Here is a 25938-nt window from a genome sequence, read left to right as displayed (position 1 = left end):
TTAAATACTTAACCTGCTCACACGACCAGCCATCTAAGCAAAACTATAGTTACATACGCATATATTTCATTAGTTAATCACAGAATCAACATAATGCAGGCCTTCTTATTCCAATGCCATCGGCAAAGTAGCAAAAAAAAACAGGTTATGTAGGTAGCACCACCAACAGCGAGCGGTTGAATGAGAGCGGAGACACGCGCTCCCGTAGAAACCCCGCCATCTGGGCAAATCAGGAGTACAGTTGGTCGTGCCTGCTAGGCCTACTTCTAGCACGTTTCGAGCAGGCTCTTGTCACCCGGCATTTGTTTCCGATTTTCCCACTCTGAGCAGATTTTCCCCCATCTTTTTCGCTGCAAGGAAAGATCAACAGGAAAGTATGTTTCTGAATATGCGCCGTGGTATTGCTTGTGTAGCGTTCGTAGTTGAAAGTTAACGTGTTGTCGTACGCAGGCAGTGATGCCAACTATGCCTTCAGTGTTTCGTGGTGAACAATGAAGGCATAGTCCAAATATACCCGTGTTTTCAAATATACCTGTGTGTCGCGGTATTGCATGAGTAGCGTTAGTAGCTGCTGTAGTTGGCATACTTCGTGGGCAGAGATGTGAATGCAATGATACTTTGAGTGTTTCACGTGTTAGTCACAAAGAAGTGTGTGTAGTGCACATGTCAAGCTTTTAATCACGAAAGGCTTTTTTGCTTGTTACTTTGTAGTGTCGTACTGGTGTTATAATGTCACAATTTATTTCTCACAGTCATGTTCGGAAAAACGCCCGTTGTGAGGTTGACAGTCTGTTTGAAGCTTTAGCAGGGTGCGACTCTCTAGCATCACATGCATGGGTTCATGGCAGCCCAGATACGATTGCATATCTATACCAACCAATACAAATGTTCATATATATATATATATATTATTTTGAACATGAAAGTAGAGCTAAGGTCAACGAAGGAATAACATGGGGAATATAATCACAGTGTACAAAATATCACTAAATAGGTCACTTGCACTTACAAATTTATTACAAATGTAAAGCTTTAAGTATCAGACTTCTATATAGCTGCCCCCTCCCCCTGGACACAATCTTGTAACTGCCTTTGACAATTGTCATCTGAGAGGAAATCAGGCTGTTGGCCAAATCAGGCTATTAGCTTAATTGAATATTTAAGTTGGTGTCACTTTTTGCCTCTCAATCAATTATTTCTTTGACTTTCTCAAAGGTGCTGTGCAAAAGGTTCACCCTGCAAATGAATTCATCATAGAGGCAGCCGTTTGAGAAAGGTTGTGTCATGCCCCAGCAAGGCACAGGAATGCAGCAAGAGGTAATAAATCTGCTATGCATTTTGCAGTAAGCTTAAAGGGCCGCTCACTAGGCCCCATACCGAATTTTAGTTAGACAGTGGAAGTTGTTGGGTGTCCGATGAGGAACATTTTGCCAAAAAAGTTTTTCAAATCGGTTCATCACGAACGGAGAAAACAGGTTTTTTGAAGCGGCGGGGAACGAGGATGAGAGGAGGCGAGCTCGAAACCCTTGCCGCTCCTCGGCGTAGCCTTTGTAAGCCAAATCTCTTTCCCACGCTCTCCAGCATCTGACCAAGAGGTGACGTGCGCATGACGTGCCCAAACAAGTCCAACCCCCGAGCACGCGAGCAGCGTTGCTTTGTTGACCAGCGTTATTTTGTGGTCTTTTGCCTGTTTCTGCGGGATGGTTTGGAAACGCTGGCTTAGAAGCGGTAGAGTAGATGAGCACATTGAGTGCGCGAACGCATAGGAGCATTCCACGGCGGTCGGCTGCTCAATGTGCTGACCGCGGGGACACGAACGCATGCGAAACGCTGACACATTAGCCCCGCATATCGTAGCATTTCACGGAGAAAAAATGAAAGAATATCGCACACAATTTTTATTGCGTCTCATTATTTATTTCAAGTATTATTAGTCCGTTAAAGCAACAATTACATAAACTACACATGTTGTGTGAAATAATTTTTGCCATGTCACGTGGTATACTGTTGACAGCGTCAGAGCAATGTCGTGACGTAGAGGACTAAAGTCATTGCTTTGCTGTCTACGTAGGGCCATTCCTATGCCCGCGTCATGCCCTCACTCTCTACGCGTGCACCGGCAGAGGGGAGGGGGAGCAGCGTTCATATTGAAAGTTGCCCCATTTCCGCGGCGCGTAGCGTTGCAAGTTTTGGCAGACGTGATCATGAACGCCTCGTCTACACATTGCTCTTGTCAGCTCAAAATTGTCAAACCTGGTGAGTGGCCCTTCCATGGAACTGACAGCTAATTTCTACAGTGCGCAGTTTTTTTCTGTTGCAATCAAAGCTCATTGGTCTCAGTATCCTGTCAGTGTGATGTAATTAAAAAACACTGTAAAACATTTTGTGTCTGCTGTGTGGATTAGTTCGTGCTTGGAAAACGAGCTACAAAAGTGATGTGCGAGCATGATAACGGTCATATGCCAGCATTTGTGTAAGTTAATAGGCTATATCAGTAGTTCTGCTCATCCAGTGGAGGCACCTATTTATGGTAAAACTAGTATACAGCTTTTCGAATCTCATATAAAGACTACAGTATATGTAATCCCTCTTAAGGTTGCCTACAAAAGCACTCGAGTGCATCTCCATGCAATCTCGGACACCACAGTTCACAACAAGTGTGCTGCTTTACTGTTGCCATGAGGGCAGCTTTTTTTCCTAGATTATTTTATCTCATTATGCTATGGAATAAATAAACTGTACATGGCTGTGTGGCATAAAGACCACAGTTTTAAAGAACAAGTATAATGCATTAAATGACAAGAAAATGCATATATATATCAATTTTGTGTCACATAGTACCAAGCCATCCCCGCATAGGCGGTACATGCATTTTTTTCAATTTTATGTTGCACTTTATGCTTCCTACTTAAATCACAAGGGGCATGATCGAAACAGTTACGAAAGTTAGTTTTCATTTGCACTAGAATCTTGTGACATGTTCTGATGTATTGTTGATCCCTTTATTGGTTATGTTTCTCAACATACTTGGACGTTAAGTCGCCTCTGAGAAATTCCGAGCAAGATGAATGTTATCGGGATAGCTTTATAACACAATGTGGCAGACAATTACGCATACACTGAATACTCAAGTTTGTGTCCAGTATAGCTTTTATCTGCTGCACTGTTGTACGAGAACATCACTTTCTTTTGTAGTAGGATGTTTCGAAACTGACACTTACAATGAAGCACAAATTAGTGAAATGTCTTTGTATGTATTGATACTCGTAAGACCCGAGGGCATTCCAAATTGCTTTTTAGGTTCTAGAACTAGCTATACTTACATATGCTGAAATGAGTAACATCGTTATTGCTAATGTATGCATTAGTCATCTGCATTTGCTGTGTTTCTGAAGTAGGCATCATCTTTTTCAATTCTTCTGTAAGTTCAGGAGTGCAGCATCACAATTTAGGCCAAGCATTTTTTCTCATGATAATATAGAGTATCAGTACTGTTGGTGTGCTTTTGCTTGAATGTCTTATAGTATTTCTTTTCACTGTTTCTGGATAGCTTGTACTGATTCTCTTTTTTCTTGTATTCTTAGGATCAACTGCTTGTGATGAGTAGCCATGGTGCATTATGAAGCTTCCAAGAGGAACTTCTTTTCAAGAGGAACTTCGTTGAATATTTTCGTGCAGCAATTTTTCATTCACATCACTTGAAGCATTCAAAGAGACTTTCATTGAACTTTTGTACATTCTCATAACTTTGAACTTTCAAGGGAAACTTCGTCGAGGATTTTTCGTCAGCAATTTTTTATTCACATCACTTCGAAGCTTTCAAGGCGAACTTCATTGTAGACTGTTGTACAGTAATTTTTTATTCACATAACTTTAGGCTTTTAAGGGGAGCTTCGTTGAGCAATTTTTCGTTCACATCACTTCAAAGCGTTCAAAGTGAACTTCATTGAAATTTTGTACATTCTCATAACTTTGAAACTTTCAAGGGGGACTTCGTGGAAGATTTTTGGTCAGCTATTTTTTATTCACATCACTTTGAAGCATTCAAGGTGAACTTTATTGTAGACATTTTTGTACAGTAATTTTTCATTCACATAACTTTAGGCTTTTAAGGGGAACTTCGTTGACCAACTTTTCATTTACATCACTTCAAAGCGAACTTCACTGAACTTCTGTACATTCTCATAACTTTGAAACTTTCAAGGGGAACTTTGTTGAAGATTTTTGGTCAGCAATTTTTTTTTCACATCACTTCGAAGCGTTCAAGGCAAACTTTATTGAAGACTTTTGTATAGTAATTTTTCATTCACATAACTTTAAGCTTTCAAGGGGAACTTCATTAAGCAATTTGTCATTCACATCACTTCAAAGCATTCAAAGTCAATTTCATTGAATTTTTGTACATTCTCATAATTTTGAAACTTTCAAGGGGAATTTCGTCAAAGATTTTTGGTCGGCAATTTTTCATTCACATCACTTCGATGCGTTCAAGGCGAACTTCATTGAATAATTTTGTACTATAATTTTTCATTCCCATACCTTGACTTACATTCAATGATCGATTTGATTTTATGTTCAATAAATGTGTTTGAAAATAATGTGCTGTCTGCCGCAATAAATCTCTAAGGTTTTAAGGACCCAGCATAAACATGCAGGTTAGACGGCAGCTTGTGCTTGATGATAATGTCAGGCTGTTTGGGCTTTCTTTACCAAATATTGCTAAAACTTTGTGAATGAGAACTTTTTTTCTATGCACATCCTCAGGCTTCCTGCGTGTATAGTGCTGCGTGCCAGACGCCTGCTCTCTCACTGCAGTCTGGCTCTTAGCTGGTGTGGTATACTTACAGAAAGCATCAACGCCGTGAAACTGGCCTTATTAAGTTTGATGACTGACAGCAATCCGGCCAGCTTCACGTCTTTGATGCTTTACCGCATGTAGTTGGTGTGTTAGAGCTGCAGTCCCATGGCAGTCTTGCTCATTGCTGCTCGGCTGTACTTTATAGTGTTCGGTACCCACTATAATGTAAAGCCGAGCACCTATGAGCAAGAATGCCGTGGGACTGCAGGTCTAACACATCTACTACATGCGGTAAGTGCGAACAGTGCATGAAAAAGCTTTTATTTAATAAATGGCAATGTCTGTGTATATCTATTGAATGTCCACTGAGTGTCCATGTGCATTGTACCTACAACCTTACTCGGACGAGCATTTTATAGTTGAGCTAGTTAGTTAGTTATGTTGGGTTTTGTGGCGCAAGAGCAACTAAGGCTATGCTGCGCCAGACTCATGGTGAGAATACTTACAGCAAACAAGGCTATGACAATGACTCTGAAATGTCTTAACGGCGATGACATATGAATATGATGAGTGGTGAAGCGTGGCTGTATAAAGGCCTAAAAGGATTGGCTCCGTAAACGCGTGAAGTATATATTTCTTCTAAGATTATGTGTGTGATGCTCGGGGTGGTCAATGTGTATGGTTGGTGCATGAGGTTATGTTAAACTGTAACGGCTTTTACATAGCACTAATACCATACCCGTGTCCTTATGCCTAAGGGCAGGGAGGCAAGTGCCTCGTTGTAAATTCGAGCTGCAGCAGATGCCTCTCCGAAGAGGCTGTGCTACGAGTCACATCAGTCAAGTTTTGCCATGTCTAGCGGTAGCATAGAGTAGTTTAGTTAGACCTTGTTCAGAAGTTGTGCTTCATTTAAAAAGCTGATCACATCAGCTATAGGTATTAGGGCGTCATCGCCCAAGAGTAGCATTGGATGAAAGGGAATATTTAACCTGTAAAACATACGGAAATGTTTTTCTCTTAATGTTTCCATATGTGGGCAAGCTATTAAAATGTGCATTACAGTTAGTTGCTCCTGACACTTATCGCATGTTGGGGCTTCTTCGTCTGCCAATAAGTAATTATGTGTGATGTGCGTGTGACCAATTCGTAGTCGACATATAACTACTTCGATAAAACGCACTTGATGAAGACAGGTCTTCCATTCACCAAGAACAGGTTTAATTAGGTGAAGTTTGTTGTTTTGTTGTAATTTCCATTCCTGCTGCCAGTGAAAGGTGGTGGCCCGGCGAACAGCTTGAATCCCATCTCTGGCAGGTATGTTGGTTTTTGACTCGCGCATCTCTTTTGCTGTTGCAGCTAGTTGGTCTGCCCTTTCATTGCCTGGGATCCCGACATGACTCGGGACCCAACAGAGGCGTATGGTGTGGTCATCAGGTGTGTGGGATAGCATGTTTAAAATATCGCCTATGAATGGCTCATACTGAGATTTATAATTGAGACTTTTCAGTGCGCTTAACGAGTCTGTAAATATTACGGCTTTTTTATGTTTTGAGCTTATAATGTATCGTACTGCCATCCATAATGCATAGCACTCAGCGGTGTAGATGGATACGAACTGCGGTAGTCTAGTTATTTGCTCGTGTGTTGCTCCTACCACACTGCTTCCAACATAAGCAGATGTCTTCGAACCATCAGTATAAAATTCTTCGTAAGATTGATTGATATGTGGGGTTTAACGTCCCAAAACCACTATATGATTATGAGAGACGCCGTAGTGGAGGGCTCCGGAAATTTAGACCACCTGGGGTTCTTTAACGTGCACCCAAATCTGAGCACACGGGCCTACAACATTTCCGCCTCCATCGGAAATGCAAAAATTCTTCGGAAGTCTTGTACGTTTGTTGTAATGTAAAGAATTCTTGTAGTATATGTTCACGTGGGGTGTTTTGTTTTTTTATATATGTGTGAGTGAAAAATCCAAGAATTTGGAGAAATCACTCCATGGGGCCAAACTGGGTGGCCGTCTGGCAATGGAGAGTGCTTCATTAGGAATATTCAGGGCATGAAATTTTTCTTCAAATCTTAGTATTAGTGGCTTAATTACATTTGGTTTGTTAGCGTAGTGTTGTCGTAGGTCACAGCGTGTGACAATACTGTGGCATATATGATCTGGTGAAGAACGAACTCTAAGGACATACGTGAGCATTAGTTTCGTTCTCCTATATTCCAAGGATGGTTCGTTACTTTCAGCGTATAAGCTCGAAATAGGTGAGGTTCGATAGGCACCTGTTGCGAGGCGTAACCCTTTGTTATGGACAGGGTCTAGGCGCTTAAGGTACGAGTCTCTTGCTGAACCGTAGATTATACTACCGTAGTCTAATTTGCTGCGTACTAAAGAGCGGTAGATGAGCAGGAGGCACTTACGGTCGCAACCCCAGTGCTTTCGGGACAAGACTTTGAGGACATTGAGGGCGCTGTTGGATTTCACCTTGAGATTATTAATGTGTGGAAGAAAATTGAGCTTCTTATCAAATAAGACCCCCAGAAACTTCTGTTCTTGTTTTATTGGCAATACTGTTTTGTTTATTTTCAGTACGGGGTCTGGTTGTAAGCCTCGTTTCTGGGAGAACGCTACAGCAACCGTCTTTTCCTCAGAAAACCGGAAGCCGTTTTTGTTAGCCCATTGTGTTAGCTTGTTTAGTGCTATTTGAACCTGTCGCTCGCACGTCGCCATGTTAGATGACCGGCACGCTATTTGGAGATCATCCACATATAGTGAGTGCATAAGAGTAGATGGTATGACCTGGTTTACAGAGTTCATTTTGACGACAAAGAGAGTTGTGCTTAAGACACAGCCCTGAGGCACACCGTTCTCTTGAGTAAAGGTTCCTGAAAGTGTGGTGCCCAAACGAACCTGAAAAGTTCGGTTTGATAGGAAGTCGGACAAGCAGTTGAGCATCCTTCCGCGAATTCCAAGATCTGCCAGGTCTCGTAAGATACCGTACTTCCACGTTGTATCATATGCCTTTTCAAGATCGAAAAATACTGCTAAGCAGTGCTGCTTGTACAGGAAAGCTTCTCGTACTGTATGTTCAAGGCGAACGAGGTGATCGGTGGTGGAACATCCTTTCTTGTACCCACATTGATGAACATCTATCAAGTTATCGGTTTCTAGGATGTATGTTAGCCTAATATTATTAACGCTTTCGAAGGATTTCGCCATACAACTTGTAAGTGCTATGGGCCTGTAGCTTGTTGGTAATGTAGGGTTTTTTCCGGCTTTGAGAAATGGAATTATAATGGCTTTTTTCCACTCTGTTGGCATTCTGCCAGTGATCCAAATAGCGTTAAAGAAGTGCAGCAATGCCTTCACCGCTTCCTGGGACAAATAGGCGAGCATTTGGTAATGTATTTTGTCTGGGCCAGGTGCTGTTTTTTTACCTTGAGAAAGCACTCTGTTAATTTCCTGCAGGGTTAAGAGGGAGTTGTATGATCTGTCGTGATAACCTGTAATAGGAAGCTTTTGCTTTTCTGTAGATTGTTTATGTTTTAGGAAAGCTGCCGAATAGTTTGCTGAGCTCGAAATAGCGCAAAAGTGCTGCGCTAGTAGGTCTGCCTGTTCGCCTAAAGTTGTCTGGATGCCAGGGGTTGAGAGAATGGGGATGGTATATGAACTGTAGTTGCCGTTAAACTTGTGCACCTGATCCCACACTCTTTTAGATGTGATGGAGCTGTTGATGGATGAAATGTACTTTTTCCACGAGAGTTTTTCAGCCTGCCTGCGAATAAATCTTGCCTTTGCTCTCGCCTTTTTAAATGCTAGGAGGTTCTCTCCTGTAGGATGTTTACGAAAAGTGCCCCACTCCTTCTGTTGCATTTTTTTAGCTTGTGTGCACTCTTTTGTCCACCAGGGTTTAAGTTTTTTCTTTATAATGCCGGAGGATTGTGGTATAGTTTGTTCGGCTGCCGCAAGTATGCAGGCGGTGACTGTCTCGTTCATTTCCTCTATGCTTAGGCCATCAAGCATCTTTTTTTCTAGGGCAGCTTTTTCAGTGAACAGTGGCCAGTCTGCCAGATGTAGTTTCCAACGCGGTGGTCGGGATTGAGTGGTGGGGAGCGTTTGTGTTAACTTTATGAGAGCAGGCATATGGTCACTGCCGTAGACATTATCTATCACGCTCCATTTTAGTTCGCAAAAGAGCGAAGGTGAGCACAGCGCTAGATCTAAGCAGCTAGTGGCTCCTGTGCTTGGGGAGCAGTAGGTGTCGCTACCAGTATTTAAAAGACATACGTCATTGTTCAGAATAAAATCTTCGAGGGTTTGTCCTCTGGTGTCAGTTGTACTGCTTCCCCAAAGCATTCCGTGCGCGTTAAAATCCCCTGCGATAACAAACGGTTCAGGCAGTTGGTCCAAAATATGCTCTATATCTTTAATTGAAAAATGCGTGTGTGGGGGGATATAAATGGAACATATGGTGATAGTTTTGTGAGCTAAAATGGTGACGGCTACGGCCTCGATGTGACTGTTGATGGTGATCTCTCTCACTGCAATTCCACTTTGGCGACAATAGCCACGCCACCGGACAACCGGCTAGCGTGGACGCGATCGCGACGTACTACGGTAAAACCTCTGAGGAAGTTGGTGTGTTTTTCTCCCAGATTGGTCTCCTGTAAGCACATAGCCATTGGAGAGAGACTACTTAGCAAATCTTTTATGTCACCTATGTTATGAATGAGTCCTCTACAATTCCAATGGAGGAGAAAAGCCATTTTGGGCAGTGAACTTGAGCAGAAAAATGAAGTAAGAATTGATTTGTTGGCAATAAAACCTTGGTGACATGCGTGTGATACTAAAGTCAATACAGAATGGTACCATAACCTTTCAGGTTATGGAAAATGAAACTTAATTTACAGGGCTTTTTGGAGGCCCTGTAAGTTGTCTTTTGTCTTTTTTGGAGCGGTCGAGAGAAACTCGCCGCTCCTTCGACGCTGCACGCGCCGTTTGACTGGCGGTTGTGTCCATAGCTTCATGAGAAGCGTTGGACCGTCGCTCTGCCGAGCGATCCCTGGGCGTTGTGGCCTTCGGCTCAAGATACGAAGCCTTCAAACCCTCTACACCGGACGTCGACGGGGTTCCCGCAGTCTGCCCGTTGCCTTGGCTCGTGCCAATGCATGTCGACGCCCGTGGTGCGGCCTTGTTGAGTAAGGCCGGAGCAGCCTTGGCTGCTCCCGCAGTAGGGGCAAGCGGCGGTCGCTCCAGCACGCTGTGCGTAGCTTGGGCGGCCACCTGATGCTGTCGTGGTGCTGCCCCCTGTTGCACCACTTCAGCAAATGATTTTGTTGCATAAAAAGGGGAGACCCGATGCCTTGCTTCGCGGAAACTGATGTTGTGGGTGACTTTAATGGTAATAATTTCTTTTTCTTTTTTCCATACTGTGCAAGATCTAGAATACGCCGCGTGTTCTCCATCGCAGTTCGCACAGTGGGGTTCGGCCTTGCAGTCATCATCTGCAGAGTGGCCTGTGATACCACACCGTGCACAGGTAAGCTGCCCACGGCAACTCTGAGAAGCATGTCCGAATCTTTGGCACTTGAAGCAGCGCCGCGGATTCGGAATGTAGGGTCTCACAGACAGTTTTAGATAGCCGGTAACTAATTCTTGCGGTAGTGTGGAGCACCCGAAGGTCACAATTATGTGCTTGGTTGGAATTTCTTTGTTTTCTCTTCTCACTACGATACGCTGTACGTGAACGACGTTTTCGTCCTTCCAGCCAGCCAGAAGCTCATCATTTGTTAGGTCTTTTAGGTCATCGTCTGACACAACGCCTTTGACAGTGTTCATCGTTCGGTGCGCAGAGACGGTTACGGGCTTGTCCCCAAATGCTACTAATTTTTCTAGTTTCTGAAACTGTGTCTTGTCTTTAACTTCCACTAGCAAGTCTCCGCTTGCCATCTTTGTAGCCTTATAGCCACTTCCGATAGTCTCGGTTAGGCACCTGGACACGAGGAATGGGGAGATGTTGCGAGCTTTTTTGTCCAAGCTTTCGCAATGAATAACGTGGTACTTTGGGAAATGGTCTTGTTTTTCTGAAATTGGCATTACATTTGCTTCGGTGCGCCACCTTTTGAAGGGGCAATCAATGGATAAGGGGTTTCGTGATCCCATAGAAAAGTGCAGTTCCTTCAGTAATGGCGCCTACCACCCACCACGGAGCCCAACAAGGGGACGTGGCAGAACATGTAAACATGTCTGCACAACGCCAGTAGTACGCCACTGCCATAACCTAATATATCTATCCAAGTTTGGATATTTACACCAGGTTAACCCTTGCCGCCAGGAAAAATTGGAAGTAAAATGAAGTGAGGAGAAGACAGGAAAGATGTAAAGTGAGAACAAAAGATGAAGATGTAGGGAGAGAGAGATAGGAAAAGGCGACTGCCGATTTCCCCTGGGTGGGTCAGCCCAGGGGTGCCATCTACGTGAAGCCGGGGCCAAAGGGGTGTGTTGCCTCTGCCGGGGGGCCTTAAAGGTCCAAGCACCCAGCGTCGGCTCAACCCCCAGGATCCCCTTTTCCCCGGACACGGCAAAGCCACGCACGGCTAGGCGTGGGAGGGAGTCAAAACTCCCCCGTTAGCTCGGGTCCGTGGTGTCGCTACACACCAAACGCCTGCTTGCAGAGGCGCCCCTGCGGGGTTTTATAGTTGAGCGTACATCTAATCTTCGTAATTGGGATTTCTATGAATATCTAAAAGACGTTTACAATGTCCATGAGAAACATACCATAGATGTCGATACAATATTTGTGGTTCACTGATCGAGTTGTTACCAGAAAAAAATAACGAACATTACTTCTGCAGTTACACCACAGTCAAATTCTGATCAGTGAACCTACAACAGCTACTCAATGAAACTAATATTTAAATAACACATCCAAGTTGTCTCTCAAACCAAAATTTGACCCCTAATACCAACTGAACAAGAATAATTGGCACGAAATGCCGCATCTTCAAAGTAGTGCAGTTGCTTGAAGTTGCTTTGTTACATGTGGTGACTTGTAACTCACATGGCACATGGTGAAGCTATTTTTCAGAATGGATCAGTAACAGAAAGTGATCAATTTTGCAGAGGCTCTCCAAAATCCTCCAAACACCTTTTGAGAGCATCTGTTGTTATAGATAATATTTGGCATTTAACCTGCCAAAACCATGACACCATTATGAGACATGCAGTAGTGGAAGGGCACCAGAAATTTTGACCACCTGGGGTTCTTTATAGTGCGCTGACATCGCACCGTACAGGGGGCCTCTACCATTTCGCTCCCCATCTAAATGAGACCACTGCGGCCAGGAGCTAACCCGCAGTCCTTGGGTCAGCAGCCAATCCCATCACAGAGGCACCTTTAAATAGTTTAGATGATTGACAAATGCACTCGAGGGGGTAGTGTAGGGGCCTTAGGTCAATTATAAGGGCTCTACAATTGCTCTAATTTATTGCGACTTTCTGAAACTCGCGCATAACTGAAGTTGACAATGCGCCACCACACCGAGGGTGACGCAGTACTGTTGGGCACTGGAGGATGTTGGCACAAATGCACGTGAGCTGAAAGCAATGATGAAACGCAAACTTCAAAACAAAGCAGTCCAACTACAGCACCAAGTCTCTTAATATTCACCCCAGCCAAACCCCATGTACTACTACACTTCCAGGTTAAGAGCTGACCAGCAGCAAAACACTCACTGGAAACTGTTTCGTGCTTGTCCTGACACACTGCAAACTCCTCGACTCCGTTCACAGGGTTGTTAACATTTTCAAGCACGCGTCCAGCATTTCCCAAAGAGGAAGAGTCCAGAGAGGGAGCCTCCTGCAAGAGCAAGCATTACAAGCGACAATGCAATGCTACCTCTTCCTATGAATAGTACTACTACAGGGCGAATGTTTGAGAAGTGGGCAGCAGACTTCATACAAAGTATACAATTTTAATTAACGTTTGTGGCAAAACACTTTGGAAGTGTAATGATGAATGTAGTGAGTCATGCAAAGCTCGGCAAACACATTGTCAGTGCTAAGCACGAGGCGCTCGGCCCGGACGTTGTCGCTGATTCCGCTGGCTAGTCCTACGCTCCTACCTGTTCTCGAATAACAGTTCTGACTGTCTCAGTTCTTTATTATTATTGGTGGAGTTTGCTGGGTCTCCTTGCAATCCTGGAGTTGCGAAGCCGGACTCGACCTGCCGTCATGACCACTGCATCTGCCACAAGCCCTCCACCTAAGGCTCCCCAGGCCATCATGTGCTCTGGCGCGGTCCGCCAGCGGGATCCTCCCATATTCAGCGGCGCTGACGATCACGACGTCGACGACTGCCTGGCTGCTTATGAACTCGTGAGTGTCTTGAACAAATGGGACGAAGTCACGAGACTGGCCACTGTCGGCATTTACCTCAGTGGCATTGCCCACTTGTGGCTTCGGAACCATGAGACCGGCGTTCGAACCTGGACAGCATTCAAGGCAAAGTTCAGCGAAGTCTTCGGTCGTCCTGCTGTCCGCAAACTTCATGCGGAGCAGCGCCTTCGCCTGGTGATAATTTCACAAGTTACATACAAGACGTCATCGACTTGTGCAAACGCGTCAATGCAAACATAACAGAGGTGGACCGCATCAAACATATTTTTAAGGGTATCGACGAGGACGCTTCCAGATGCTCATTTCAAAAAGCCCTGCTACTGTCGCCCAAGTTACCGAGCTCTGCCAAAGCTATGATGAGCTCCGCCGGCATTGTCTCGTCACCTGCCTTGCTGTCCCACATCAGGAATCGATGTCCGGCTTAACTCCCTCACAAGACCCCGTCCTCCTCTCACAGATCAAAGATTTCATGCGCGAAGAAGTTGCCCAGAACTCACTCGTCTCCGGCCTACCGGAGCGCAGTGAGCCGCTTAGCCCTACACTACGGACTATTATACAAGGTCAAGTATCTGAGGTCCTTCCTCCGCAGCTGGTGCCACCAGTCAATGCACCATTGATGTACGCCGAAGCAGCAGCACGACCACAGACGTTCTAAGCGCCGCCTCCACTGCTCTGCTCTTGTTTATGCCGCCCAGCCGCAACGACCTCCAGTTTGCCGAGTCCCTAATCCATGGCACACTGCCGACAACCGACCGATCAGCTTTTCGTGTGGTCTACCTGGACATGTCACCCGCCTGTGCCGCCGCCGCCCACTCCACTCACAGGAAAACCCACGTCCATATGAGAACGATTACACATACACTCGCTACACTCCAGACCCCAAACTGTACGCTCCTCGACCAAGCCATTGACCAACTCCTGATCGCCGATCTCCTTCTCCACGTCGACGCTCGCCCTCCCCAATGCACCGACGTCCCCTACAATCGACACAGAAAACTAAATGACGCAGTTCTCGAGGCAAGAACTGCGTTCTCATCGCAAAGCACAAGCCCTCTTCGTTCGCCGTCGAATGTAATTAATGCCGTTCTTGAAGGTGTACCCATACTTGCCCTAATTGATACTGGTGCCGCAATTTTGTCAACGCCGAAAAAGTTTGTCGCTCAATTCGAAAAGTGACAACGCCTTACTTGGGTTCATGTCTTCATACTGCCACTGCACAGCCTGAGCAGCCTGTGGCCGCATGTACTGCCAGACTTGTAATTCATCGAGTGCCCTACACAGTGCAGTTCGTAGCACTCCCGCACTGTTCTCGTGAAATTATTTTAGATTGGGATTTTCTCTCCCACCACTAAGCCGTCATTGATTGCGCCCATGCCGAAGTCGTCTTTTGTCCCCTTGGTGATGCGCTACCAGAGCACGATCGCTCTTCCTACGCGAAGTTAGTCATTAGTGACAACACCCACATCCCTCCACGCGCTACTGTCTTCGCACCTGTGTCGTGTTCCGCCGTCGTCGACGCAACCGCATTCTTCACGCCTTCTGCTGCTTTCATTCATCGCCACTTATCACCGCTCCCAACCGCTCTCCTTACTCTTCAAGGTGGTGCGACCGACGTGCCTGTGGAGAATCCGTTCCCATTCACGATTAAGCTGCTTTGAGGCGAATGTATCGGTTCGATAGAATCATTCGAAACCATCCCTACACTTGACGTTCCCAATGGATTATCGAAGTCAGCACCTTTTCCTGTAGTTCCGTGAATGACCCTTCCACTATCGACATTTTCAACCGTGTCGTCGACGAAGGCCTAAACCCACAACAGAGGTGTGAGCTTTTGAGCCTCCTTCACAAGTTTCGGCCATCTTTTGAGAGTCACAGCGCTACTTTAGGTCGAACATCTACCGTATGCCACCAGATCAACACAGGTAATCACCCACCACTACGGCAGGGACTATACCGTGTTTCGCCAACTGAACGCCGTGTCATCGATGAACAAGTAGGTGACATGCTAAAGCGAGGGGTCGTTCAACTATCAAACAGTCCTTGGGCGTAACCGGTTGTTTTAGTTAAAAAGAAGAATGGCAAGATACGCTTTTGCGTAGATTATCGTCATCTAAACAAAATAACACGAAAGGACGTTTATCCTTCGCCTCGAATTGATGACACCCTCGACTCTTTACAAAGCGCAGAGTTCTTTTCCTCCCTTGATCTACGCTCTGGGTACTGGCAAGTGCCCACGAATCCGGATGATAGGCCAAAAACTGCCTTTGTTACACCAGACGGCTTATATGAATTTAACGTAATGCCATTCGGCCTATGCAATGGGCCGGCAACATTTGAGCGCATGATGGACACTATCCTACGAGGCCTCAAATGGAACACGTGCTTGTGCTACTTGACGATGCAGTGGTATTCTCGCCCGATTTTCCCGCGCACCTTCATCGCTTGGAACAGGTCTACGCTGCCTCTCTGCAGCAGGCCTCCAACTAAACTTGGAGAAGTGGGACTTTGGAGCATGCAAGCTGACCATTCTCGGACACGTCGTGTCGAAGGATGGCGTTCTTCCTGACCCCGTTAAGCTAAGTGCTGTTGGCGAGTTCCCGAGGCCCCCATCTCTCAAGGAGCTGCGTAGTTTCATTGGGCTTTGCTCATACTTCCGCCGCTTCATCCGGGGTTTGGCCTCGATCATGGCACCTCTGACAGACCTACTTCAGGGAGACCACAATCTATCTGCGTGGTCTCAAGCCTGCGACAGTGCCTTTGCGAAGCTCCGTAAACTGCTTATAACACCAGTCATACTGCGTCATTTCGATTCAAGCGCTCCCACAGAAATCCACACGAATGCTAGCGGTGTCGGTCTTGGCACTGTACTCGCCCAATGAAAGCCTGGTTACAAAGAATATGTTGTTGCGTACAAGAACAGAAGCAACAACATATTCTTCTTACAAGAACAGAAGCAAATTATTCGGTAACTGAGAAAGAATGCCTAGCAATTATCTGGGCCATTATGAAATTTCGGCCTTATCTGTACGGCCACCCTTTCGATGTTGTTACCGACCACCATGCGCTCTGCTGGTTATCTTCCCTCAAGGAACCCTCCGAACGCTTGGCACGGTGGGCTTTACGGCTCCAAGAGTACGACATCCGTGTCATTTATCGCTCAGGCCAGAAGCACGCCGATGCCCTTTCGCGTTCGCCTGTTTCTACTGATATTGTGAGTGCCTCCATCTAAGACAACTTCCTTCCACTATCAGGACTCATCGACATGGCTGCGGAGGAACGCAAAGATTCGTGGATTGCGTCTCTGATGGATTACCTATCTGAAACACTCGCCCACCCGCCATCTCGAGTGCTACACCGACAAGTCTCTCACTTCGCCATCCGTGATGGAATACTTTATCAAATGTACTTTTGACGGTTGCAAATGACTTAATCGTCATACCCAGGAATCTCCGTGCCAGCATATGTGCTGCTTTTCATGCCGATCCGCAGTGTCCACACGCAGGTTTGTTTAAAACCTACTCCAGGCTACTTTTTCGGTTTTATTGGCGCGGCATGAACACATTCGTTCAAAAGTACATTTGATCTTGCACAGAGTGCCAACGCCGCAAGCACGATCCTAGCCGTCCTACTGCACCAATGCAGCCGTTACCGGCCTTTATGGCCTTTATGGTCCCCTACTATATACATCAGCTGGGAATCGCTGGATTATTGTAGCGATCGACCATCTCACGAGATATGCAGAAACAGGCGCTCTACCAGTCGCGACGGCACGTGACGCGCCTTTCCTGCTGCAACATATTGTTCAGCGTCACGGCGCTCCACGTGAACTTTTGAGCGACCGAGGCCGCGCCTTTTTCACGGATGTTATTCAAGAACTTCTTGCTGAATGCCATGTGATTCACCGCTGTACTACCACATATCGCCCACAAACAAATGGCTTGACCGAGCATTTCAACCGTACTCTTGGCGACATGCTTTCTATGTATGTCGCCTCCGACCAACCCAACTGGATCTTATCCTTCCCTACATAATGTACGCTTACAACACGGCACCTCAAGCGACAACAAGCTTTTCTCCCTTCTTTTTATTTTATGGTCGAGAACCATCATCTCCAATTGACACCATTCTCCCCTACCGACCAGACTCATCCGAAGGCACACCAGTTTCTGAAGCCGCTCGGTATGCGGAAGAATGTCGGCAATTAGCTCGCACCCTTACAGCACAAGAACGAGGGCTACAGAAATTTCGTCACGACGATGGGCGGTTTAACTACCAGTTTTCGCCCAACTCTCTTGTTTGGCTGTGGGTGCCCCCTAGTGCTACTCCTGGTACCTCTACAAAGTTTGTCAGCAGGTACCATGGACCTTATCGTGTCATAGAACAAACTTCTGTTGTTAACTACCTCATCGAACCCCTCAGGGACACTGTGGACCTGCGTCGCCTAGGCCGCGAAATCACACATGTGGATCGCCTCAAACCGTATCGCGAACCACTTGTCCTCAAGACACCTTAGAACACTTACTTGGCACCATCTTCAGCAAGGGGGAGATATGTAATGATGAATGTAGTGGGTCATGCAAAGCTCGGCAAACACATTGTCAGTGCTAAGCACAAGACGCTCGGCTTGGACCTTGTCGCTGATTTCGCTGGCTAGTCCTACGCTCCTACCTGGTCTTGGATAACAGTTCTGACTGTCTCAGTTCTTTATTTCAGAAGGAGGAACATTCAATGGCTTGACCAGTTTCCTGACATGCAAAATGGGACGATGCCAAAACAAAACAAGAACTGTATATATGTATATATGCTACTTCCGTTTTTTTCCTATTCTTTATTTGTAACAATCAAGTAGAAAGGGGTAGCCGTCACCAAGTAAAGGTGACAAAAACACTTTCATTTATTCTCTATCTCAATAAAAAAAAAGAACGAAAAATGGAAATAATGAAAAAGAGCTAAAGTTTATATAGTCGGTTACATCACCAGAATCATGTAAGTTCCGGCCACATCGGTCACCGTCCGACCCACGAAGAATTTGCATAAGTGTCCCACAACCTTCAATCATTTATTTACGTAACGTACAGACCATTCACATATTTCAGGCATATGAGTTGGCCAATCAGGCACCTGTTCATTTAGGTAAGTTTTCAGTGGAAAAGTTTTGCTTTTTGCGCTAATTTCGTAAAAATCTGCGACTTCAAAGCTCAGCCAACCGCAACATTCTAACAAGAAATGACCAACATTTAATTCATAATATGCGTAGTATTTGCATTTTCAGCAAAATAGTGCTTACGAACAGAGCTCGAAAATCTTTGCTACGCCACACAGAGAAACGACAGGCGCACCCCAATCTGGGGGCGAAGCATGTATTTATTCTTGGGCTGTAAGTGACCATAATTCCTTTCCAGAAAAACAACTGCAAGAGTTGGCATTTCAAATAGTATTATACCTTCTATTGCAAGAGAAAGCAGCAATGTGACGACGAACGGTGACGAACGGAGACTATGTGCTGAGCAACGACGAAGTATACAGATCACCTGTGCAGACAGCTGATAGTATCATCAAAATTGCTCGTTACAATCAAGGAAACACTGACGAGAATGCCAAAAGTGAGAAAGAGTGGGCACACCAACACGAATATTCTGTGATAGAGTGAATTCTTGGAGCGTATTAGAACGTGGGTAATAGAGTGCATTTTGGAAAACATGAGAGAAGTGCATGCAGAGAAATAGCGCTTATGATTTTGAGGGGACCATGCAAAATCGTCATATATCATGGGCATTGTACAATAATAAAACTAGAAATACAGGTAGCGCCGCCCTTACATATATACATATACGATGAGCGCCGGCGATGCACGTGGCAAGATCCAGCAGAGTGCGTCCATATAGTTGCTGTCGCAATGAAAAATATTTTTTTGTTTTCTGGTTAAATTACCGTGCCTGACACGACTACGATGCATGACATTTTCTTATTATATTCTGACTTATCACTCTTCAATATTTTTCCTGTTATTCTTCAATTTTGCAAGAATTTTATGGCCACTTATTTTTGCTTTGCCTTCCGAAAAGAAAAAGCCAAAAAAGATTCCAAACTCATTTTTATCCCCAGGCGATCCTTATTGCAAGCGGATGTGCTTTTGCATTTTGCCCACATAAAAAGAGTGCCACCTTGCCCTGGCATCTAACCCCACCCTAATTATCAACAGCTCAATACTTTGCCACAAGGTTACCACAGAGGGTGGCACAAAATTAATTACCATCGCCGCAGTGACTCAGTGGTTCAGGTGCTCGGCGGTCGATCCGAAAGACGCAAGTTCGATCCCAGTCGTGGCAATTGCATTTCCGATAGAAACAGAATGCTACGGGGCCACGTACTGAAAGATCTCGGTGCACATATAGAACACAAAGCTGCAAAAAATATCCCCAGCCCTCTGCTGCAGTCTCTCTCTGTTATGAGTTCCCGAGGGACGTGAAATGCCACAAACCACTCATCAAATTGATGACATTGCCTACCTCGTCGCAGTGCCGTTCTGAAAGCCCCAAGTCCAAGTTTTCATCTCTTTCTTCAGTGTGCTGCACAAGAGGCGCACCACTCTTGCACAACTCATCAGCATCCTGGTGTACGAACAGACCGACTGTAGGCTCTGCTTCTCCTATTACATTACAGTCTGAAACATGAAAAAGAAAAAAAAAGAAAGCAGCTGCTGAGTGCTTTAGCCTCACTTAGAACAACCAGAGCAGAACCCGATCACAGATACAGTTGACTCTCGTTAATTCAAACTCGAAGGGACCTCTGAACTTTGTTTGAATTATCAAGAAGTTTGAATTATCAAAAGTTCTCGGATAGTATAATCTGGTTGAGGTGACACCACACATTATGAGTAGGCATTGATTTTATCACATTTGAAAATGTTTGTTTCTAAGCTCTAACTACACGCAATGAACAGAAAGCAGGGGAGTAAAGTCACCAGCTTTATTGGCAATTTACTGCTGATCAGTCCTCTTAATGAATTAGCAACTAGTTCTTTGCTATATGTGCCTTCGGCACAAAGCTCTCTATATTAGTTGAGAAGCATCACGGTTTACCATGCATTTTCTTTGTTTCAAACGCTTCTTTGATAGCGAAGCTTTTTCTTTGAAGGCCTGAGGTGCTTATTTTTTCATTTTTAGACATTTAAGAGGTGGGAAAGCAACAGATATTTTCTGGTATGAAACTGTAAAAGTATGAATTAACCGAAATATGGAGTTTGAATTAAGAGGCTTTTAAATACACTGAAAGAATAGAGGGTTAACCAAAAACTGAATTTTGTTTTAATTAACCAAAAGTTTGAGTTATCACAGCTTGAATTATCGAGAGTCTTCTGTACATGTATTTTAAGATGCTATATCAGTATATTGTATTTGTATTGCGATACTGCTCCAATATGGGTATTTGTACTTCCGGTATACTAAACATAGATCATGCATTTGATTATACGAGTTGCTGCCACAGCATCCCACAACGGAACAATAAATGTTGGTTAAACACCCCTCTAAAAAATGATCAAGTAGGAAGGGAGCCTTTTTGTGCCACAACAATAATCATCACCCGGCTTGCTCGCGCTTTTTTTTCTTGAAAACTCTGCACTGGCGACTTTACTATTAGAAAAGCTATGTCACACTGATAATGTGTATACTGTTAATGACCTAAACGTGCTGATTGCACAACGATACTGCAAGAAAAGGAAGGCGAGATAGATGCTGATTATTGTTGTGGGACAAACAGATGCGCTTTTCATCTTTTTTTTTTTTGAGTGACTTTTTCTCAAGCTCATACTGCCTCACACTAAGCCGCCTCAATGGAACTGACTGAAGCGACATTCCCTTTATCTTTTTGCCAGAACACTCCAGAGACAAGAGCTCATATGAGTAATGAATCAAAGCCACCACAATAAGTGATTTCGGAATGACACTAACGTACCTTGAGCACGAAAAACAATACTTCTCAAATAATAACTAGCATTTCATTTGGATAAAACAATGTTGATCGCATTTAAATACTGAATCACACAATTTGGTGCATGGGCATTTTTGGCTGCACTATATAGATCACAGGTTCTAAATAAACTACCCACAAACCTATCCTTAGTGGCCCGACTCTCACATGAGTGTTTTTGCCCCACTTTCTTTCTTTAATAAGTATGTCCATGAAAAAGTAGTCATGTATAGACATGACTGGTTTCAATCATTTTTTTCTGAGGCAATCCACATCGTCAACTTGTTGAAACATAACAGTGGAACAAAAGCTCTATTTCAGAATACGAGTCGATACTTCAGTTATTGTGTGGATATATCGATAGCACTCGAATCCCGACTCTAAATATACCCTACAATAATGACCTACTGGCAATGTTTGCTGGTATTTAGTTAAAGATCCTCCTCGCCCTTCCACATTTTCCACTGCACCGGCCCTCGCGGCACTACATTTAGTGGTGCAGCCCGGTCGGCGAGGAGAGTTTGAGACACCTGTTATAGATTGATAATAACCAACTCGCGAGCATATCTAAGTATGCTAACGTTCTCACTATGATAAGAAAAATTTTAATTGTACAAAATTCATCAAAAGATCTTCTCGCTCTTTTTTTTTCTGAATAAGATGTTACCATCTTTTTTAACTAACGGAGTTCCTTTATTTCCTTAATTGCATGAAAAAAAGGTAATTGCAATAACTGCAGCATGGCTACACCACATAGAAATACAATGAAATACAACTACAAAAAGAAAGTAGACACACAGGTTGCACAACATGGATAGGTCTTGCCATCTAGCGCCAAGAAACAATACTGTGACAAATATAATCGCCAGTGAGATAAGGTCGGACCGATTCTTGTTGATTACATGTTATGTAGTCATTGGTCACATTGGTACAAAATGCCGTGACTATGTTCGTCAACAGGAGCGAAATGATTTATAATTCAAGCCTACGAAATAGACAAGATGAAAGAAAAATGTGAGAGCGTGCCGTGCCTTCTTTAACTTTTACTACGGCTAGCGAAAAGAAGTAGTAGCTAGAGCCATCTCCTCGACTTAGGTTGGTGCAGACTGTGGTGCAATTATTGATGAAGAATACATGCTCTGTGCTGTCTCTTTATATGCTGTTGCCTGGGCCTTTATCGACCTCTGCTTTTATTGTATAAATTGCATGCGTGATCGCAAATAAAACCACTAGTCACAATTTAGCACCGTGTGTCCTTTTCCTCTGTCCCTGTTGCGACACACTATGTCGTATCAATTATGAATCCCGACCAACTTACCCAGCAATGTGCCTTGGAGGTGAAGATAAAATTTAAAAGTATCCTATCAGGCAATGTGCCTTAGAGGAGAAGATAGAATTTAAAAGTATCCTATCAGATACAATTACTACAATAGCATCTTCTATCTGTTTTCTCGAATACCTCGAGCCCAATTATAATAATATCTGGGGTATTATGCCTCAAAACCGTGATATGATTCCGAGACACCCCATAGAGGAGGGCTCCGGAAATTTCGACCTCGTCGTGTTCTTAAACGTGCACTGACCTCACACAGTACACGGGCCTCTATCATGTCGCTTCCTTCAAGATGCGACCGCCATGGCCAGGATCGAACCTGCACCCTTCGGGTCAGCAGCCGAGCACCCTATGCACTGTTCCACCGAGGCAGGCTACTACTCGCCCGAGTATCTTGTATTGTATCGCAACATGATTTCAAAGCATCTGCCCACCCCTAAGAGCAATGAAATCCAGGTAAGGCTTATACACACCATCAGGTTAGGGCAGATGGGGCGTTTCCATGTAGCCACCGCCTCAGACAGTAGGAAGAACGTTTTGCGGGCCAAAGGCAGTTCTTTCTGGAAAGTCGCCCCACAAAAAAAAAAAAAGCAGCACCCACACATGGGTTAGACTCTGGTAAGTAAAACATCGCAGTGAACTTTTTAGAAGAAAGCACGATAACCAATTTTCATGGTACTTGTTTTCCTCAGCGCAACGAAAAGCTTACCAGTCTAAGTGCCTGATCATAGAGTGTGCAAGCTCATGAAAGAAACAAAAAATGAAGCCAATAGAGGTACAGGAGCATTATTTCTAGTCCTTAAATGTAACAGTAATTATGATATAGGTGTAAACAAATTAAATAAGAAAATAAAAACAATCACCTCCCAAGCGATCGGTACAAATGGCTAACCAGCGAAAGCTGGAACGAGCGGCCCCGGTGTTTAGTGGTGCATTCAACCCATTGCTGCACTGAAGCCTTTCGCAATTATTGGTTACAGGTTCCTGCTTCTAAACGAGGTTCGACACACGTTTGGCTTGGGTTTACCTCAGTGTTCATTTCACATGCCGCACAGTGTGCCTAGCATGATCATGGTCACAGAAGCGTGTAATGAGCGGATTTGATTTTGCAACGCGTTAGTTACAGTAATCATTCTCAAACGACAGGTGGTCACAGACGCTGCAGCCGAAGCTAAACTACTGCCGAAAGCGGGCCTCCACCCCAGAAAACTCGCTCCCGCAACCATAACATTAACCATACACCTTATTGCTGCGTTGTTTTAAGCGTTTGACATTGCAAGCTTGCTAGCAACGCAGCCAATAATGCACGTGCTTGGATACAGTGTTGTGTATGACGTAACTGATAACACAGCCAATGGACACTGCTCATGACACCGCTACTGGACAGTTTTTCGTTTCTTCTAGCCACAAAAAAGCTTTCACTGTGAAAATTGCAACTCACAGTATCTGAACCAATATCCTTTGGACAACATATCCAGTCACCCAAAGGTTGTTGTAGTGGACAGTACGATAAACGACGCTGTAGGTGAGCCGGTAAGGCATCGAATGCATTATCTGAAAGTTGTACGTTCGGGCCCTAGCAGTGGCACATTGTCTTTTAGTCCACTTTTACTTGTATACAAACATTTCATAATTACTGCATTACATCAAAACACTACAAATAATGCCCCTGAACTCTCCTTGGATTAAATAAGTTGTACATAGGGTTGCCACCTGTCCCCTTTGAGACCAGCTCGGCCAATTTTTTAGACAGCGGACCAGTTGCAGGTCCACACCCACTGTCAGCCTTTTTTTTTTAGGGGCGAAGCTCTTTAGGGCGTGGGCTGTGCGTCCCCTGTAGCCTGTATGTAGCCACCTCTAGTTTAGTTCTTGCACTGTTCACTAGATGGCGGTACGGTCCCCTGTATGTAGCCACCTCTAGTTTAGTTCTTGCAGTGTTCACTACATGGCGGTACCGTCTCCTGTATGTAGCCACCTCTCGTTTAGTTCTTGTAGTGTTTACTAGATGGTGGTACTTGTAGCTGATGATGAAAAGATGCAAGATGTTATAAACTAGAAAGCGGCACTTGTAGTTGATGAAAGACGCGAGATCTTATAAAATAGGAATGATGTCACATATGGCGCGTGTCATTGGTTGAAGGCAATCGTTCGATTTAGTGCGACGACGTACGCTAGGGGGAGCGATGTAATAAAATCGAGTGGGCAAAATGTACAGAGGATTCATGGTTTACCAGGTTTACCTCCGGAGCTTCGCCCACTCATCATCATTCACTTCGTGGATATGGCGGAATTTTTTTCTTCAGAGCAGTAAACAAAGAATCGTTCTAATCATGGGTATTTTTATGCCAGCAATTAGACTATCAGGCTAGCTTTGTGGGCCATTTTAGCTACACCAGGTTTATTTGGCTCAAGAAAAGCAATGTTAAATTAAATGGCACTGCATGCCACGGACCTGCATTGCGTGCATTGTTCAAGGCTAATTTATTATGTTGACAGCTCATCCCGACCCCCTTCTCCCTTATCGAAGAGCTGTTTTTTTTTTTTGTTCGAGAAAAGATAGCAACCCTACCTGTACATAATGAAAAAAAAAACAAATTACCATACATCAATTCACCTCGCTCTATACAATTACGTAATGATAACAAGACGCCATGAAACAATTATCAGAATTTTCAGATCCAAGGCAATCGTAGAGCCTTGCATGCAACACATGCTGCAAACAATGACATCTCAACACGACAGCGGTTTGCATTTATGTGCTGTGGTGTCCATTCCACACGCATGTGCAGCAGCTCGACATGTTCAACAAGTCGCGAAAGCCGTGACACTCCTCAGCATAAACTCCTTTTACTGCGTAAGCATAACAGAATTGATTCAGAATGGACAATAACATACATACTCCAATCGTGAGCACTAATTATGGCATGCATAAAAGTCATTAGACTACGTTTGCTAAACATATTGACTCCAAGGTGCAGCATCAAAGCTCCTTGACGGGGCTATGCGACGGACTTGTTTTTTATGACACTGAAACGTAATTCGAAAATATAACACTATTCAAATGAAAAAAAAAATTAATGCTTAAATCTGTCGCTATTACTCATGGTCTTTTCATTTCCTCTAGTACCTTATTGCACAATCCGGCCAGTGGTCTGACCTTTAATTGAGGCACTGACGAGAAGATTTTTTTCACATTAATGAGTGATAACCCTGTTACACGGCAAATATAATGTCATTTACAGCGAATGTCATTCATTTGTAACGTCATTTGTTTGCCGTCAAGTGGGAAAACTAATGCCATTTGATGAAAATGACATTTTCTGAAGAACGAGTGCCCGAAACACCTTTGCGTTCCATTTCAGACTAAATGAGTAGTTTCAACGCCAGGGCCTTATAGGGAGATGTCTGTTAACTTACGTATACATAATTTTTACA

The 25938-nt window shown here is 44.4% G+C and overlaps 1 protein-coding gene across 1 annotated transcript in view; it reads right to left on the bottom strand.

The window, feature by feature from the left end:
- LOC142768289 (uncharacterized) overlaps positions 1-25938 on the bottom strand; it is an 81780-nt gene that overhangs the window by 47144 nt on the left and 8698 nt on the right. The window contains exons 2-3 of the mRNA XM_075870249.1: positions 19709-19863; positions 12537-12660 (exon numbers count right to left, since the gene is read on the bottom strand). Coding sequence (XP_075726364.1) covers positions 12537-12660; positions 19709-19863 — 279 coding nt within the window. The remainder of the gene's footprint in view (positions 1-12536; positions 12661-19708; positions 19864-25938) is intronic.

The sequence above is a fragment of the Rhipicephalus microplus genome, chromosome 8 (genome assembly GCF_043290135.1).
Source record: "Rhipicephalus microplus isolate Deutch F79 chromosome 8, USDA_Rmic, whole genome shotgun sequence".
Lineage (NCBI taxonomy): Eukaryota > Metazoa > Arthropoda > Arachnida > Ixodida > Ixodidae > Rhipicephalus > Rhipicephalus microplus.
The sequence above is the reverse complement of the archived record's forward strand: the minus strand, read 5'-3'. Positions and strand labels throughout refer to the sequence as shown.